The 16,995-nt window shown below is 32.8% G+C and overlaps 1 protein-coding gene and 1 long non-coding RNA gene across 2 annotated transcripts in view; one reads left to right on the forward strand and one right to left on the reverse strand.

Annotated features, from left to right (window-relative positions):
- Cht7 (chitinase 7) overlaps positions 1-16,995 on the reverse strand; it is a 137,440-nt gene that overhangs the window by 1,341 nt on the left and 119,104 nt on the right. The window contains exons 2-17 of the mRNA XM_014439288.2: positions 12,129-12,216; positions 8,083-8,267; positions 7,754-7,991; positions 7,363-7,542; positions 6,334-6,457; positions 5,642-5,823; positions 5,335-5,459; positions 5,184-5,255; positions 4,927-5,093; positions 4,655-4,848; positions 4,361-4,575; positions 3,153-3,307; positions 2,939-3,079; positions 2,540-2,687; positions 2,269-2,454; positions 558-680 (exon numbers count right to left, since the gene is read on the reverse strand). Of these exons, the coding sequence (XP_014294774.1) occupies positions 558-680; positions 2,269-2,454; positions 2,540-2,687; positions 2,939-3,079; positions 3,153-3,307; positions 4,361-4,575; positions 4,655-4,848; positions 4,927-5,093; positions 5,184-5,255; positions 5,335-5,459; positions 5,642-5,823; positions 6,334-6,457; positions 7,363-7,542; positions 7,754-7,991; positions 8,083-8,267; positions 12,129-12,216 (2,523 nt within the window). The remainder of the gene's footprint in view (positions 1-557; positions 681-2,268; positions 2,455-2,539; positions 2,688-2,938; positions 3,080-3,152; positions 3,308-4,360; positions 4,576-4,654; positions 4,849-4,926; positions 5,094-5,183; positions 5,256-5,334; positions 5,460-5,641; positions 5,824-6,333; positions 6,458-7,362; positions 7,543-7,753; positions 7,992-8,082; positions 8,268-12,128; positions 12,217-16,995) is intronic.
- On the forward strand, positions 12,790-13,510 carry LOC106692990 (uncharacterized). The gene is made up of 3 exons (XR_001345035.3): positions 12,790-12,879; positions 12,963-13,032; positions 13,344-13,510. It is a non-coding gene; the product is annotated as an uncharacterized lncRNA (long non-coding RNA).

Genomic DNA, 16,995 nt, shown 5'->3' on the forward strand with positions numbered 1-16,995 from the left:
TATATATATATAAATGTCACTTAAAAGATCTATTAACAATAAATGTTTAGAAGCTATAATTTGTTTTCCTTATTTTATTAATTTCATTCTACCCCATGCTACATGACATCGTAGATTGAATTATTGTCCACAATACTTTCCATAAATTTAATATCACTCATTATTTTGAAATAATTTTAAGAAAAGTTTTATAAATATATATATTAATAAAATTTTTCATACTGTTATTAAAAAATTGTTCCAAGTTGCTTGCTTATAATATTTCTTTTAGCAAACCAGCTACTTGGAACAGTGTTCACCTATTTCCTTCGAGTACTTGAAGTTACATTTTACCCATTGTTAGTGTACATAACCTTTTGGATAAATATTTCCACTAATTGGAACTTTAATATGATTATACTTGAATTAAATTTTAAGAATAAAATTAGGATCGTAGAAAAGAGATCATATGGAAAATTTCCAGAACAAGTAGACTTATATACAATAATGAAAGACATTGCTCAGTTTCAGCACAAGTGATCATATACATATATAGTGACTTACAAATTACTCATTACCTTTGTTTTAAGGCTTCTTTCATCATCAAAACCAACCCATTGGTTTCCTCGATATGCAAAAGGAACTTGTTGTTCATTATCCCAAACTAGAGTTGTGTTATCTTCATGCAAAAAGTCACAAACCTGAAAAGTAATGCATTGATTCAAACTTTTATAATATTAATATTAATCATATTAAAGATAACATAAAACATATTGTTGGTTTAATGCCAAAGTGGCGTTTCTGAAAATTGTTGAGAGAATGGTGGTTGCAGATCTAAATTAGCTACTGATTTCTTATTTTGAACTATGTCAGTTGATCATTTTGTGTGTTTAATTAGTGATGTCACTTAGGCATGTCTTTTAGGTATTGCAAGAAGAATATAAAAGATTGTTAAGATATATAAAATTTACTAATAAAAATTAACATTTTATTAATCAATGGTAGGGTAGGTAGAGAAAGGGAAAGGCGTAAGAATATAATTAGAAGAATTAAATAAAACAAATTGGCCAAAATAGCAAAATAAATATTTGTAAAAAAAGAAATGTGACCAAGAAAAACGATAACAAGGTGAATCTGGCAAAGAACAATGCTATCGTGAAATAATTTAAGCAAGGAAAGATCCATCTACCTTCACACCTTACAGTGGGATCAATTCTCCATCCTTTACCTAAGACAGGCATATTACTTGTTCAAAGCATATAAAATAAACACTTTAGTTAGTCTGGCAGAAATCATATTGTCATGAGGATTTGTACACATCTCAGTTTTCCCTGCCTTTTAAATTGTAAAAGACAGCTATTGTACCTACACTTCTTCCCAAGGGTAGAATCCAAAGACTGCAGAGCTACCAGAAATCCATTCTGTAGTCCAAATCTGAAATCCATCATCCAAGATACGACATTTCAAAGAGCCTATAACAATATGATATATGAACAACTACAGCTTCCCTTGCTACCTGAGTTTATAAGATAATACCAGTTTTAATTTTTTGAAAGTCCAACCTCCTTTTCCCAGACATCATTCCTTCCCTCAGGCCTTAAAAATGGTAAGGCACCATACACATTATCCCGATTTTCTTGAGGGAATGGGCTCGGACTACCTAGTTAGACTCTATATTTTCAACCACCAACAATTATGATGATCTGACCACTGATGATTCTGTAGCACACACCAGACTTAAAACTAGTCAGAGAATGCTTGTGACGAAAGAGGGCCCTTGCCTCCTCCCTGTTCTTATACATTTAATATTTTGGGAGGTTAAAAAAAAAAAAAATCAATATAGAAACAAATTAGAGACCTAAATTGAAGAATAATTTACTAAACAACAGTATTCAGGAAGAACATAGTGCATTTTGACCATAGTAGTGAATATAGGATTGCCCTTACTCCTATTATATATAAAAGCAAAAGATAATTGTATGATGGATTTAAAATCTTAATACAAATAAAAAAGTATTTGATACTTGTCGGATTTACATAATCCAAATTTTCTGGTTCTTTTTTGAATTTATATAAAGTCGGGGTCGGGGGTCTCATTTTCTGGTTTGGTCTTAAAAGAAATATAAGAATCTTCATTTATAGCCAGAAAAGTCTCACAATTTTCAACCACCCCTTTGTTCTACAATAATTTTAATTTAGTATTTAAAATACACTCGGGATACCTGAAGTATTGCACGAACAGGTCCAGAAGTATATACTACTAGAAATTATTTTATGTTAAAATCTTACTTCATAATATGCCATAAAACCACTTTCAGCTGTATAGTTTCCTGATTTTCCACCTCCAGAAGCAGGAGCACCAATATCAAATTTTTCTTCATCAACCAAAGTAAAGCTTCTTCCATAAGTGGGCATTCCAATCATTAACTTTTCTTTTGGTGCCCCTTGTTTAACCCATTCTCTAGCACTGTAATCCTACATTAATAAAACAATAAATTAGTTGTGAATTAATTTCACCAAAATGTTTTAGAAACATAAACATCATGTGTTTCACACTTACCACAGTCAATTTCTTTTGATAACTTGTAGCACTCTCAAGTGGATAAAGAGGTGAATTATGACCAACTTGTCTTTCCCATTGTCCATGGAAATCATACGTCATGACATTTATAAAATCGAGGTATTTTGCTATTTCTGGTACATCATAGCTGTGGAATAATAGTAATAATTAATATATGATATTTTTAAGAATAAATTAATTATGTATCATCATTTAATTTAGTCTAATGGCCTATATTAAAATTTATACTGTGTATTTTACAATTAGTACATCTGACTCATCAAATTGTATGTATAGACAAGATATAATACATCATATCTTGTATTATATTTAGCAACATGGTTTCATACATTATTTTTTAATTGTTTGTTTCATTTTATAATTTTATTCTACCCTTACCCAGCAGCAATTGCTTCAAAACTAGCAGGAACTGCAGCAGTTAGAAGAAGTCTTGGCTGTCCAGATGTTTTTGCTTCACCTTCAAAAGCTGTTCTTAATTCTCTCAGTAAACTAACATATGATGCACGATCATCAACTCCCCTAAAATAAATCAGCTATAATAAAACGTTTTTATAATGGAAATCACATACTAGTTAAATGGTATAATTTTTACCTTGGGTATTCCCAATCTACATCCAAACCATTGAATTTGTATTCCCTAAGGAATTCTATAGCTTCATAAACAAACTGATTCATTCGATAAACATTACTAGTCAATTCTTTGAAAGGTGTTGAACCAAAAGCCCATCCTCCTATCGCAAGAAGTATCTGGAAAAAAAAAATAACATTTAACACTCAAACACTGCTATTATAACCAGGTTGGAAGGGTTTCATTCCATAGGACTGCTATGAAATAAAAGTTGACCCTTCCAGACTGGATTCAAACCAGCACCACTGCAGTTATGAGGTCACTAGGGCCTTAGCACTATCAGCTACTGATGGCCCAAATCACAATCTCTAAAACAGGTAACAGTACTAGTGCTGGGTCCTGATAAAAAATTTGTTGTTCTCATTACTTTATTCAGTATGGGTCCAAATAGCTCCTAAGGATTCAACTAATCCTCATTGATGTTAACTTCTTTATTTTTAAAATTAAGTGTATTGAATATGAATACAAAGATAAGTTAGTTACATGCAAATTTAGTTTGCTAAATACAATTTTTTGTTAAATTTTGTGCAATCATTTATATTGAAATTTGATTCTATAAAAATGATGCACTGACAGTGATAATAATTTCTTGTTTCAAAATGTATCAGCAGCATTATTATGCTGATACATTATCTTATAACATTCAGGATGGAAAAACACAAGTAAACCAAGGTTAGACAAAACACATTAAGATTAAAGTAGATTAGAACATTTTTAGTCCTGTTATATTAACTGAAATAAGTAAATCCTTTAGATAAGATTTCAGCAATAAACCTTAAGTACACAAAAATAGGTAATCGTCTCTAGAACTGTCTTGTCTTGTCATGACTAAGTAGTGTGTTTGTAAACTTAGTTATTTAAACATATCGCTACTTTTCTTGAAAAGAGCAACATCTGACAAAAAAAAGTTTTAATGTTATTTTGAACTAGGCGTATTCCAAATATTGTATCATAGACTGTGATTATTTTATTTGCTGGAATTGTCCTACAGACTGCCACAAAGATAGTAGGCCTGTTATAAATTAGCTCTATGGCACGATTTATGGAATACATCAAAAACAAAATTAAAAAAATTATGCCAGATATGTTACTATTCTAGCAAAGCAGCGATAAGGTCTTGCTGTTCTGTTTATTTTGGAACTTATTTGAAGCAATCAACTTGTTCTGCTTACTTTCAGATTAGGGTTGTTGTCTCTTAGAGATACAACTTTATGGTATTGGTCTTCAGTTCCAGTAGCTGCTGCTAATTTGTGATCAGTGAGGGTAGCGAAGGCATATATAACATGAGTACAAAGATTAGATTGAAGGTCAGAGGGAGCAAATCTGCCAGCACCTGGTCTTTTGGCAGACCATGATGTAAGATAACAGAACACTTGCGCTTCTCTAGCTATAAAAATAATAATATAATTAAACCAGATTAAATTTAATTAACTTTAGAATTTATATCAGAGATTCAAATTAATTACTGTTAGCATCTTGTATGGGAAGAATTGCATTTGATACTGTAGGTTTTGCTTTGTTTAGTTTTGATAGCAGTTCTGTGACAGGTATTTTGATGGCTTGTGGCTTAACTGGTTGTACAATTTTTGAGGATGAAGCAACTTTTTCCCAATCAACATCTTGAGCATTTGGGCCTCTTTTGATACCTCTGAGTTCTTCCCTGAAATCATGATAAAGAACATGTGTAATAGTGTAATATTAATTACTTCATTTTCAAAAAAAGGTCAATTCATAATACCTGATAGCTCCTATTAATGGATATTTGACATCGTTTCCGCAAACAGTTCCTGTGAAGTCATCCATATCAATGGTCCAAACCATAGCTCCGCCATATCCATTTTCTTTTAGCCATTTCATTTTGTAGCGTATAGATTTTTCATCATCAAAACCTATCCATTGATCTCCCTAAAAAAATAAAAAAGATATTTCTTAAACTACAATTTAAAGATATGAATTTATTATTGCTTGTTTGATTAAATCAATTAATTAACTTACTTGAATGCAATAAGGTACTTTCATTTCATCATCCCAAATATAAGCAGCACCATTTCTCAGCATTTCGCAAATCTAAAAATTATAAAATAATGGATTATTTAGAAAATAACAACATTTTATACTTAACTGTGAGTAGAAATAATTCATTTACCTCATAGTAAGCTAAAAATCCCGCTTCCTTTGTATATTCTCCAGCTTTGCCTCCACCTGAAGCTGGTGAATTAACAGTATTCTTTGGGGTAGAGATTGTAAAGGTTCTACCATAGGTAGGCATACCTAATAAGAAGAAATATATTGAATAAACATATATTTCAATCAATAAAATTTATCAAACTGAATATTTTGAACTTAAATCAGGTCAATTTTAAACAAACATATATCTCAGAAATTATAATTCAAAATGAATTACTCTGAAACAGAAAATGTGAGATTTTTTAAAATAATTTAAGCTTAGTTACCTATAATCAGCTTTTCTTTAGGGGCTCCAAGCCGAGTCCACAGCTCTGCAGCTGCGGAAACTGACAGCTGTTTCCTCCATTCTGAGTCGGATGATGGTGCAAATAAGGGTGCATTATGTCCTGTTTCCCTTTCCCATTTACCATGGAAGTCATATGCCATAAGATTTATAAAATCTAAATATCTAAAACATTAAAAATATTAATGGATAATGCTATACATAAATGAATTTTCAATTGTTTTAACAATACCAACAGGATGAAAGGTACTGCTCCTAATATTAATTTATTCTAAAATTATATTAGTACAATGATAATATAATACCCCGCATAGTGGTATTATTAGACCACATAAGATACAGCATATTATTTGATCTCTCATTGAAAAATTAAATGAATTTTAGTAATTATTGGCCCAAATAATTGTTAAGAAAAGTAATAACTATTAGTTTATGCTTGGTTAATTAGATCTACTTATTTGAATGTTTAATGAAGAAAAGAAAAAGCTTGACAATTTTCCAAAATTTCCCATGACCTCAGCATTTTTTTTAGTACTTATTAAATTTTTATAAAAAAGAGCTAATTTACTGTATTGCCTTTAAAAATTGGGTTCAACAAATTTATAACTAATATTCAAAGTAATTTCCATTTTTATAGAGAGGCAAATAGATTTCTTTCAAGTTGGTAGTATTTACCCTGCTACTGCTGGTACATCGTACCCTCCCCGTACGTTGTCAGGACCAACAGGAACAGCAGCAGAGAGCAAGAGTCGAGGTTTTTTGACTTCTTGAGCTTCAGCTTCAAAAGCCTCTCTCAATTCTAGAAGAAATAAAAATATTTATTTATAGAATGATGGTGAATATTTAAAAAAAAAAAAACTAAATCTCTACCGCTACAACCATGAAGAGTCAGTGGTGCAGTAAGGAAATACTTTTACTAGACCAATGGATGGGCAAGGAGGTGATTTGGTCAGAATTTCGACAACCAGATTTTTACCCAATCAAGAATACCCACTTCATGAAGATGGGTGGACTCTGGTGCGCTTCCGAAACCACAGGGCTGATTCAGGGCTAGTGAAGCAGAAAATAATTATCTGCTACTGCCAGATTCAAACCAGGATCCTTGGAGTTTTCAGTGCCTTATCACTGAGCTACTCACTCCCATAATGAGTATTATGAACTCATTTGTTTTGGTTTCTCAATAAACTTTGTTAACAATGAAAACTGAGTCCAGCTCCATTTTTACCAGTTATTCCACATTTTCAGATTGTTAAGAAGCAAGATTTTAAATTCTTTTGTAAATACAATGAAAAGTAGAAAATTCATATTGGAATACCGGCAAATAGGGAGCCCACCATTGTAAATACCCCCCTGGCATTTGTGGGATAGCCTTCTTGCCCCCAAAAATAGCTGCCAGGGGTTTTTTGTCACAATAAAGGGTAAATTTATGGACCTTTAAATATTGATAAACAATTTTTAATATGAGGAGCGATTTCAAGGCCATATTTCTGAGAATCCCATTCATTGTAACTATCTGATTCTTCACCCTTTTTAATTTACTGGACTCATAACCAGCTAAAGGTTAATGTTCAATAATACAAATAGCAAAGGCACACATTGAATAGCATCATAACTATATGGCTAAATCCATTTATATCAATTATAAGCAAATAAAAGATTCATATAATAATATACAGAATTTCTGACATATAGAAAATCTCTTACCTTTCAAAAGAAGGACAAAGTTTTTCTTATCATCTCCTCCCTTGGGATATTCCCAATCAACATCAAGACCATCGAAACTACGTCCTCTGAGAAATGGAATAGCACTATAGATGAATGTTTGTCTTGAATATCTTGTTGCAGACATATCCTTAAATTTTTGTGTTCCGAAGGACCAACCACCTATTCAGAGTAATAAGGTAATGTTAGTAAGTTCATCCACAATAATAAAATAAATGCATTAGGTTCAAAGTTCTCGATACTTCAATTATGATAACATTTTCATGTCAATTAAGCTAGTGATAGAAGTAGTAAATAGATTTTATAAATGGGACATTTTACAACACTTTTGGTGCAGTTTACAATTTACATATATATTTATGTTTTTACGCACCAATAGCCAAAAGTGTTTTTAATTTAGGGTTGGCTTTTTTAAGATTTCTTATTTTTTCATATAAACCAATCTTTCCATCTTTTGTCTCATCATTAGACTCAAATGATGAAAGTTTTCCTTTCTTTAACCACCCAAAGGCAAAAATGATGTGAGTACAAAGGTCTGGGTCAATATCTTCTGGAAGGAATTTACCAATTTTAGGACGGTACTGTGACCAGTTTGTATAATAGCAAACCACCTGTTAAAAAAAAAATACTATAATTAATAAATATTTTCGTAATTAAATAATTAATATATCTTAGATAAATAATTTATATATTGTAGCATACCTTGTATCCATCTTTAGAGTCTTTTGAAGAAGAGGATGATCCATCGTTACTGGACTTCCTGGAAATGATTGGAGTTGAATTCTGTGAAATACGATTTCGAACTTTAAATCTATTCACACTCGCACTAGTTTCTTGATCACGTACTCTGCTTGCTCCACTTGGCCGTCTCAATCTTCGCCTAACAGCTAAAAAAAAATTGAATATTAGTCCTTATCGAGGTAAATATTAGTCCTCTGAAATACAAGACATCTTAAGAAAAACTGAACTAGACAGTTTAGTGATTTCTTAAACTCTTAGTTTAAATTTGAGGAAGTTTCAGTACTGAAAAATAACCAGGATTAGAGATACACCTATTAACCAATTTTTTCAATGACCTCATTATGAAAAGTTATGGAGCATAACATCACCAATAATGTAAAACCAGTTAAGTTCAAGTAGATTAGATTTAGAATTATTTCATAATTTTGTCTTTGTATAAATTATATGCATAATGATTGATTATTTTTTTGTACTCAATAATATGACGCATAATATGAAGGCTATGACCAGTAAATCCCGAGCTTGGTTTGGGAAACTTCAGAGACTGGCTGCATCATGATAACAGGTACCATAAGAACTACTCCTTCTGCAGTGATGGGGGTTCTTCTGAACATACCACCACTGCATATAGAGATTGAGGCTCAAGCCCTTAGTTCCACATATAGGCTTGTGAAATTAGAAAACGAACTCCCATTCTCTAACATATGAGGGACATGAAAGACTGTTCAGGAGGATCAATGAAGACAGGATCCTGGCTATGTGTGGACTGTGCGAAGAGGCACATCAAAATTATTGCGTAAAGCAAGACTCGGTTACTCTGGGGAAATACCAGAGGAATGGAACAATCAAGAATGTTCCTCAAGGGATCCTGCCCGAAAAGAAGTAATAGTCTTTTTAACATGGATAGGAGTATTTTAAGATGGGTGACAGGGCTATACATGGGGCACTGTCAGCTGAATAACCATATCTATAAAATGAGATTGATAGAGTCTCTTACCTGCAGGTTCTGCAGGAAGGATGATGAGACTGCCTACCACATCATTTGTAGATATGATGCAGTAGCAGGAACACGATTCCTCATCTTCGATAAGGATCGTATCATGGACCCCAAACTTCGCAAGATCCTTGCAACAGTGGATCCTTGCACAGTGTCCAGATTCGCAAAGGCAATTGGCCTGCTATGAGCAATAGGCCTTCTGTGGCCGCGGTGCTTTTTGCCAGGAAAAAAAAACAAAACAGCCTCTTTGCAAAAGGAGAAAATTGGGATCCAGTATCTCCTAGAATAATTATGCCAAACCTGGAATTTTCTACTGGAAAAGTGGCCATTATTCAGGTTTATTCCGCCACCAAAGATGCTATTGCTTTGGATAAAGAACAGTTTTGAGTTAGAAAGGGAAGTTATTAAAAGCCAGGACAAAAACAGAGATGTAATCATTATGAGTGACTTCAATGCTAGGATTGGGAGTGACTATGTCAAAGCACATGGAATTATGGGGAAATATGGGGGAGAGCGCACTAAGAATAGAAATGGGCAACGACTGATTGTTGACTACGATCTGTAATTCATTCTTTTAACACAAACCAATTCATAAACTAACTTTTTCTGCTGTAGAAAGGAAAGTAAATAGTATAATCGATTACTACATCTATAGTCAAAGTATAAGAAAGCTATTTACTGATATTAAAGTGATTACGGGTGCAGAAATTGGTTCAGATCACCTTCATTAGTTGGAGATACTCAAATTCTTCGCCCTTGTAAGAAACACCCAAGAAGCTACCAGAAAATCAATGCCATCAATCTCCAGGAGCCTGGAAAAAGAGCGGAATACTCACACCTATTGGATTAAAAACTCCAGGACACCAGCATGGATGGAAGTGTAGATAAAATATGGTCAGGAATAAAGAAAGCCATACTGTAGCCCGCTACTTCTGCTTGCAGGATTACCAATATTTCACCAACACATAAAAGATCCAAGTGGTGGAATGGTAGCGTGAAGGAATCAGTGGTGAACACCAAAGTTTTCAGGAAAAAGATTAAGGCAATGAAAGGAAAGACATGCAAACCAATACAATATGTAAAGGACGAGGGAGGTAGATTGATTATTGGGACCAGGGTATTTTAAAAAGGTGAAGATGCCACTACAGGGAGAATATAATGGGGTGATATGGGAGGAAGAGGTGAAAGCAGCAGTGGAGAGATTAAGACTGAATGAAGTTACTTACTGAAAAAGCTATCCCTCGGAGGATGCCACATAATTGTCCTAATTCATAAAAAGGGCAATGGTAACGGATATGAGAACTACAGACCTATCTGTCTATCCCAGGTTGTATACAAACTCTAATACCTTAATATTAGAAAAGAAGCTGAGAGAGCTAGTGGAGAACGACTTAGAAGAGGAACAGGCTGCTTTCAGGCCTCAACACCAAACCAGGGATCATACATTTTCTCTCAGAATAAGCATTGAAATAAATCAAGGGAATGGAGAAAGAGTATCCTCTTGGCATTTATAGATCTAAAGGCTGTCTTTGATTCGGTCTTTAGACAAGAACTATGGAATGCTAATTCTGGAAAAAACATCCCGTAAGGATTGATAGAATCTATAAAATTGACCTATCACGATTCCAAGGGAATAGTTAGGATTAATGGAAGAGAATCCAATAATTTTGTAATTGAGAAAGGAGTAAAGTATGGAGATAGTTTGAGCCCCCTCTTGTTCACCATTTATATGGATGAAATCCTGAAAACGTGCGAACAGTGGAGATCCCGCACTACTATTGGCAAATGGGATATGAAAACAATTCTGGCCCAGGCAATATTTGCAGATGACATTGCACTCATAACAGACACTAAAGAGAACTTACAACAAGCTGTTACTGAATGGAAAGCTGAGCTGGAAAGAAAGGGAATGACCATTAATGTCATAAAAAGCAAAATAATGCGTATAGGCCGGGAACAGGAATATATTGAAATACTTTGCAAAGGTGAACCAATAGAAATAGTGGAGGAATACACTTACCTAGGAACAGTGATCAGCAGGAATGGAATGGTAGACCAACAGATATCCAATAGAATAAAGAAGAAAAATTCAAGATACAATCACCTCTGCAACACAATTATAGGGAAGAGGGAAGTAGAGAAGAATGTTAAAGCATATGTCTTCAAGGCTGAATGATATATCTTTGGATAGTTGCAGGCTGAACTAGGAGGGATTGCATACGGAATGAGAGGATGTCAGAACTGTCTCTATAAAGGATACCACTGAAAAGAGACAGCTCAGATGGCTTAGAAATCTGTCAGATGAGTGAAGATAAGGACCCAAGAAAATAAAGAAAAAAGAAAAAGCCCAGACCAACAGGAAAACAGGCGACCCAGAATACAATGGAAGGACTACATCTCCAAAGTGGGAGAGGGAAGAGGGAAAAACTGGAATGATGCCATAAGGGCGCTGGCTTGGGATCGAGAGGGTTGGTTTACCTGGACAGAGGCACCTCCATGCTGAAAGACACTAAGGAGGAAGAGAAAGAAGAAGAGTAGGAACCATGTTATACAAGAATCGTTAACAACTACATTGTTATTGTTTAACCATAGAATATTGCAGTTAAAGTTTTGCTGTAATGGAAAGGAAAGGCAAATGATGAGTTTAATCCTCATGAGTAGAATCCACTCTAAATAATGTCAGCACAATACTTGAAAGGATGTCCACCATGCACGTATATCACAGTACTACAATCATCATAAGTCACTGAGGTTGGAATCCTACTGCAAAAGTTAGGGCCAGTTTGTTTAAGATAGAAGTGAAGCTGAAATTAAAGTCAGACTCATAGGTTTACAGTAATTATTTACTACTATTTCTCTGATCTATGGACAGAGTTCATAATATCCATTTGGTTATAGGTTTTAAATTAAAAAAAAAAAATCACTTATTTCAACAGATGCAATAACAGCAATAAGCAGTAATGCACAAATTCTAAAAAATTGTCTTTTATAATTATCTGCATTTACTTACTGTTAGTGGATGATTCTGAGTATGTTTCAGTCAAAAGCACGCATAGCAGAAGTAGACAGAATAATCTACTTAATCCTATTCTCCATTCCTGTAAACAAAGTGAAATATGAGAATAAAATTATATCAAATAATAATATAGTTTATGGTCAAGATATTGATGTCACACGTAAATCTAAACCAGTTTATGAGTGGTATGATATATAAATATAAATGTTATCTGCTAAGTACCTATCAATCTATTCAAATTAGTTGATATTGGGATAAACCACCAGTTATACTTTATGTTTCTCCAGTTTTAAACTCTTGTCAATAAATAAAATTAAAAAAAAAAAAGATTTTACAAGAATATTCAGGTTTTTTTTTTTAAATGAAATGAAAAAGAATTTTCATTCTGAAACCCATTATTTAGAAAATGAAATAATGAAGTTGTTTGGAGTTACAAATAACATTAACTTGGCTGCATTTATACATTAAGACTTGTCCCAACAGAATGGATGAAAAAATTGATTAAAAATCGTCATCAAAATTTGGTGTGAAGATTTTTAAAACTTCCTTCTTTCCATCACATAAAATAAGTAGACAGCTTGATGAAAAGATAAAAAATGACACTGAAAGATTGGTCTCTAGTTTTGACATGAGTACTATTACTGGATCAACTTTGGAAGATTTGTATAACTCAAAAAATGTGAAGAACATATCAATATGGCAAGAATTCTCATGTAAATAGACATTGAAGCAAATATATCACCAGGTACAAACTCATTTTTTAGTTTGTGGTGTATCTGGGATCGATTTAAACCAATTTCAATTTTCTTATATTTATCAATTTCACAGATCTCTTCGCTCCATATTTGACATTTCATACTTTTATTTACATCAGAAGAAGAATAAGGATGTGAAAGAGGTGAAAACATTTCATAAAATCAATAGACATTCTCCTGTACTAGTGTACTTGTACATTATAACTTGCTATTCCTAAAATATTCTAGAATTGGCAGTACTTTTCTTTTTATTGTCACTATTTCCTAGAACTGAAACCTAATTAGAAATCTTTTTTACTTTGATTCTAATTTCATCTAAAAACCACCATTATTCAGTTTCAAGTTTCCTCCCATTTTCATTTTTACTCAGAGGATCACATTTTTAAGTTTGGTGCCATTCTGTGAATCAGACTAAACTTATACATTTTTAAAGCTTTTTTTTTTTTTTTTTTAGATAAGCTATGCCTGGAAACTATAAGGGTTTCAGCTGACAAGACAACTGATACCAAAAACTGGTATATTGCCCAGAATCCCCTTCAAAGTCATTTCACCTCAATTTCCAACTGTTGGAAAAATGACACCATGGCATCATTTTGTAATGATTCTATGAATCCTGCATGAAGAAGAATTATCGTTTATGTTAAACATCTTCTAAACATTATTAAAACCAGACTCTAAAATACTTCTTTCCTACAAGTCTTAGTTATGCATCTTTTTCTGTTTGGCCTGCATTCCCATTGGTAGATATGTTGATCTGTTAAGAAGGACTTGTTTAGACTGATTTCGAAAAGTTATAACACGTTTTAAAGCTACAAGGTGAGTCACAGAGGTTTAGGGTAGTGAGAGGTGGCCCTCCCCGGGCGCCACTTTTAGTGGACGGCAAAATTTCACAATAAATAATATCATGTAAAAATTTGAACCATTTCATTTCAGGACTTTTTTGTTGGTAACTTGTACAATACAGAGTATATATGATTGTTATTGTCAAAAATGTCTTTAGAATCACTATGTATTTTATTCTATTTAATTTAAATACCTAAATGAGAGGGCAGCAAAAATTTCCTCTGCCACTGACGGCTAACCCATGCTAACCCACTGTCGAGTCATTCTCAGCAATTTTTGATAAAAAATCTAATTTTGATTCTTCAGAAATTACATTTAATCCCACTCACTATTGTGCAGCTTGAATTATAGAACGTGTGTGCGTATGTGTATTTTTATATGTAAACACTAAAAACAATTAATAAAATGATAAAATGAAACAGGCTTTAAAAGAAAGTATAAACAAAATAATAAACCTCCCTTCTGAAAATAAAATTAAATTTTTTTTTTATGTACATAGAGCTATCCCCCCCCTTTCTTCAACACTTTTTACTATTTATTGTAACTTTCTTCAATTAGACTTAAATTTTAGAATTACTCGTACATTAATCTTCTTTTTACAGGAAACTATTACCCTTTAATGAGTACAACTTGAACTAGAGGGTAGGTTGATCAAAGATCAGGAAGTGTTGGCTTTCTCCTTTTGTCTCTTTTAATTACAAATCAAATTCTTTATTATATTGCATTTGCCTGTTTTATCTTTACAAACAATAAGAACCGGTTAATTATTTCAAATACGAAAAATGACATATACTTTAGGAGATTTTTTAAACATTCGCTATTTAAGCTCTGTTAAACTATTTCAATGAGGATAAGACCTATCAGGTATTAAATATGACTTAATTATAATTATATATAATATTATAATTGTAAATCAATGAATTTATCTAGTTTAATCGAAATCGTCAGATCTTTTTTTGAGAGAATTCTTAAAAGTGTAACATCCATTCTACTCCAGTAACTCCATTAAACTGGCACTTCCGGTTCATTAATTTTAATGAAAAATGTGCTGTAACATCCCAGGTATTCATTTGACCGAAATCAATTCAGTTGCGTACGGCTTTAGTTTTTGAGCTAGGATGTTTTCACGCAGGCACTGAATTTTCATGTAACCCATCTGTTGACCAGACACGGATGCTTTAAGAGATTGAGGGCGGAAGAGATGGTTCTTAGGAGTGACTAGCATGGAAAACAAGAACCATGCGAAGGGAACCATGAGACGGCACTCAGCCATTTCCCTCTACGAAATAATACCTAACGACGGTCCCGTGGAGAGGAATGGACAGGTGTAGGAAGGTGGTTTTAGTGGGTGGTGGGAAATAGGTGTAGGGAAATGGTGTTAGACGGTAAAAATCACCAAATCACACACGGATAGGTATGGGCCTATCCTACATAATTTTACGAGACTTCATTATTTTGATTCAGGGATTTCAAAACGTGTGTTTCCATCGAAAATTCCAATTAGAAATTGTTCGCTATTACAATACTTTCCATTACTATATATCCTACATATAGGTAAGTGAAAGTAGAAATTCACCTGCAATGTTTTTTGTGTTTGTATTAATCGTAATGTTAATTTCTTTCAATTTTTCTTCTATATTTTTTTTTATTTAAGAATTAAATATAAATGAATCTGTATATTTTATTTTATCTTATATATATATATTTTTTTTATTGTCTTCTATCATATCTTCTTATATCATATATTTTCACAACTTTATCAAATGTTTTAAAATTTAACATTTTCATTGTATCCAACAAAGAAACGAACTAATGGGTTTTGCAACTCAGTGGATTATAAATTTTTCCATTATGTGATTGTGAATGGAGTACTTGGGTAAAATATTTTTCATATCAATTGATTTCTTAAATTAATTTATATGATTAATTTAATCTTAACTAACATTTAATCTTCAACTAGCAATAAGACAAAGAGCTTCTTTATACTGGCAGTTATTGTTCAACAGCGAATATCTTAGGATTGGATATGGTACAATCATTATGAGGCGTGGATGGAGGTTAAGTCAGGAACCACACCCAATGGCTCTCCTTGAACATGAGGAAGTATGTGGAATTCCGCTGGCCTTTAATGACGACCGAAGCGTGGTTCAGGATTTTGACCATGAGAAAATATAACACTATCGTTATCAACCACAGTCTAAATTGCAATTTAATTCTTATTCAATGTTTCCTAGATTGAAAGGTTTTCAAAAGGCATTTATTGTTTCCAATATGCAATGACAGAATTTCCAAATATCAAATATGTAATAATTAGTATGGTTATGAATAAATATTGGTCTTCTAGGATTCTGACGTTTGTTTTATGTGTTGTAATTAGATGAAGTATAACTCTCATTAAATGGCATGGAAATTGACGAGCAAGATTCAATAATTCGAAATGGGGTTCATTGGATCAGTTATTAAAATAAAGACACTTTGAAACTTTTGATTAAAAATGCAATGGTGCACTACTTAGTATTTCTTTCACATAGTCCCTTAGCGTTCAACGATGATGTTTGTATTGTCATTTAAAATTCATAGCAAGAGCTGTACCACACTCGAGGTATACAATCATTTTAAAAATGGTGTTCACATACATTTTCTTGATTACCTTCCTTTAGTTACTATTGGCTATTCAACAGACGCTGAAGTCCTAAAATATGTACCAGATCTAATCAGTTTTGTTTTATTGATGTTTTCCGTATGGAATTTTTTTTTTGACAAATTGTTTTTTAGATGGTCAAAACTAGAGACAGCGATCTTCAACTCCTGTCTTATTCCTGACTGGATTAGTTGGGGTACTCTCTTTAAATATGTGCTTAACCGGCGGTAACTTTCGAGAAGATTTGCTTTTAAATTTTCTAGACTTTTTTTTAACTCATAATCAAGTAAGAATTTAATTTTTTCAATTAACTTGTAAGTTTTCGGAACAAATAACTCCAACTTTCAAAGTTAGTACATTTATTTTTACTTAATTTCAAATTGGATGAAATTTTGAAAATAACGTGGAGTGACATTCGTGGGTTTTTGAATTAATACATTTTTTCTGCCTGAATATCCGCTTGGAATAACTCCAAAAACATTCAGTTTCCATTTCTTGACTTACCCGTAGTAATTTTGTCTCCAAGGAAATAGACCATGTATTAACATGAAAGCCTGGGGGCGAAATGTGTGACAAAAAAATTCAACCTTTCCTTACACGTTACATTTCTTAAGAATATATA

Source organism: Halyomorpha halys, unplaced genomic scaffold, assembly GCF_000696795.3.
Source record: "Halyomorpha halys isolate HHAL.00 unplaced genomic scaffold, Hhal_1.1 Scaffold82.1, whole genome shotgun sequence".
In the NCBI taxonomy this organism is placed as follows: domain Eukaryota; kingdom Metazoa; phylum Arthropoda; class Insecta; order Hemiptera; family Pentatomidae; genus Halyomorpha; species Halyomorpha halys.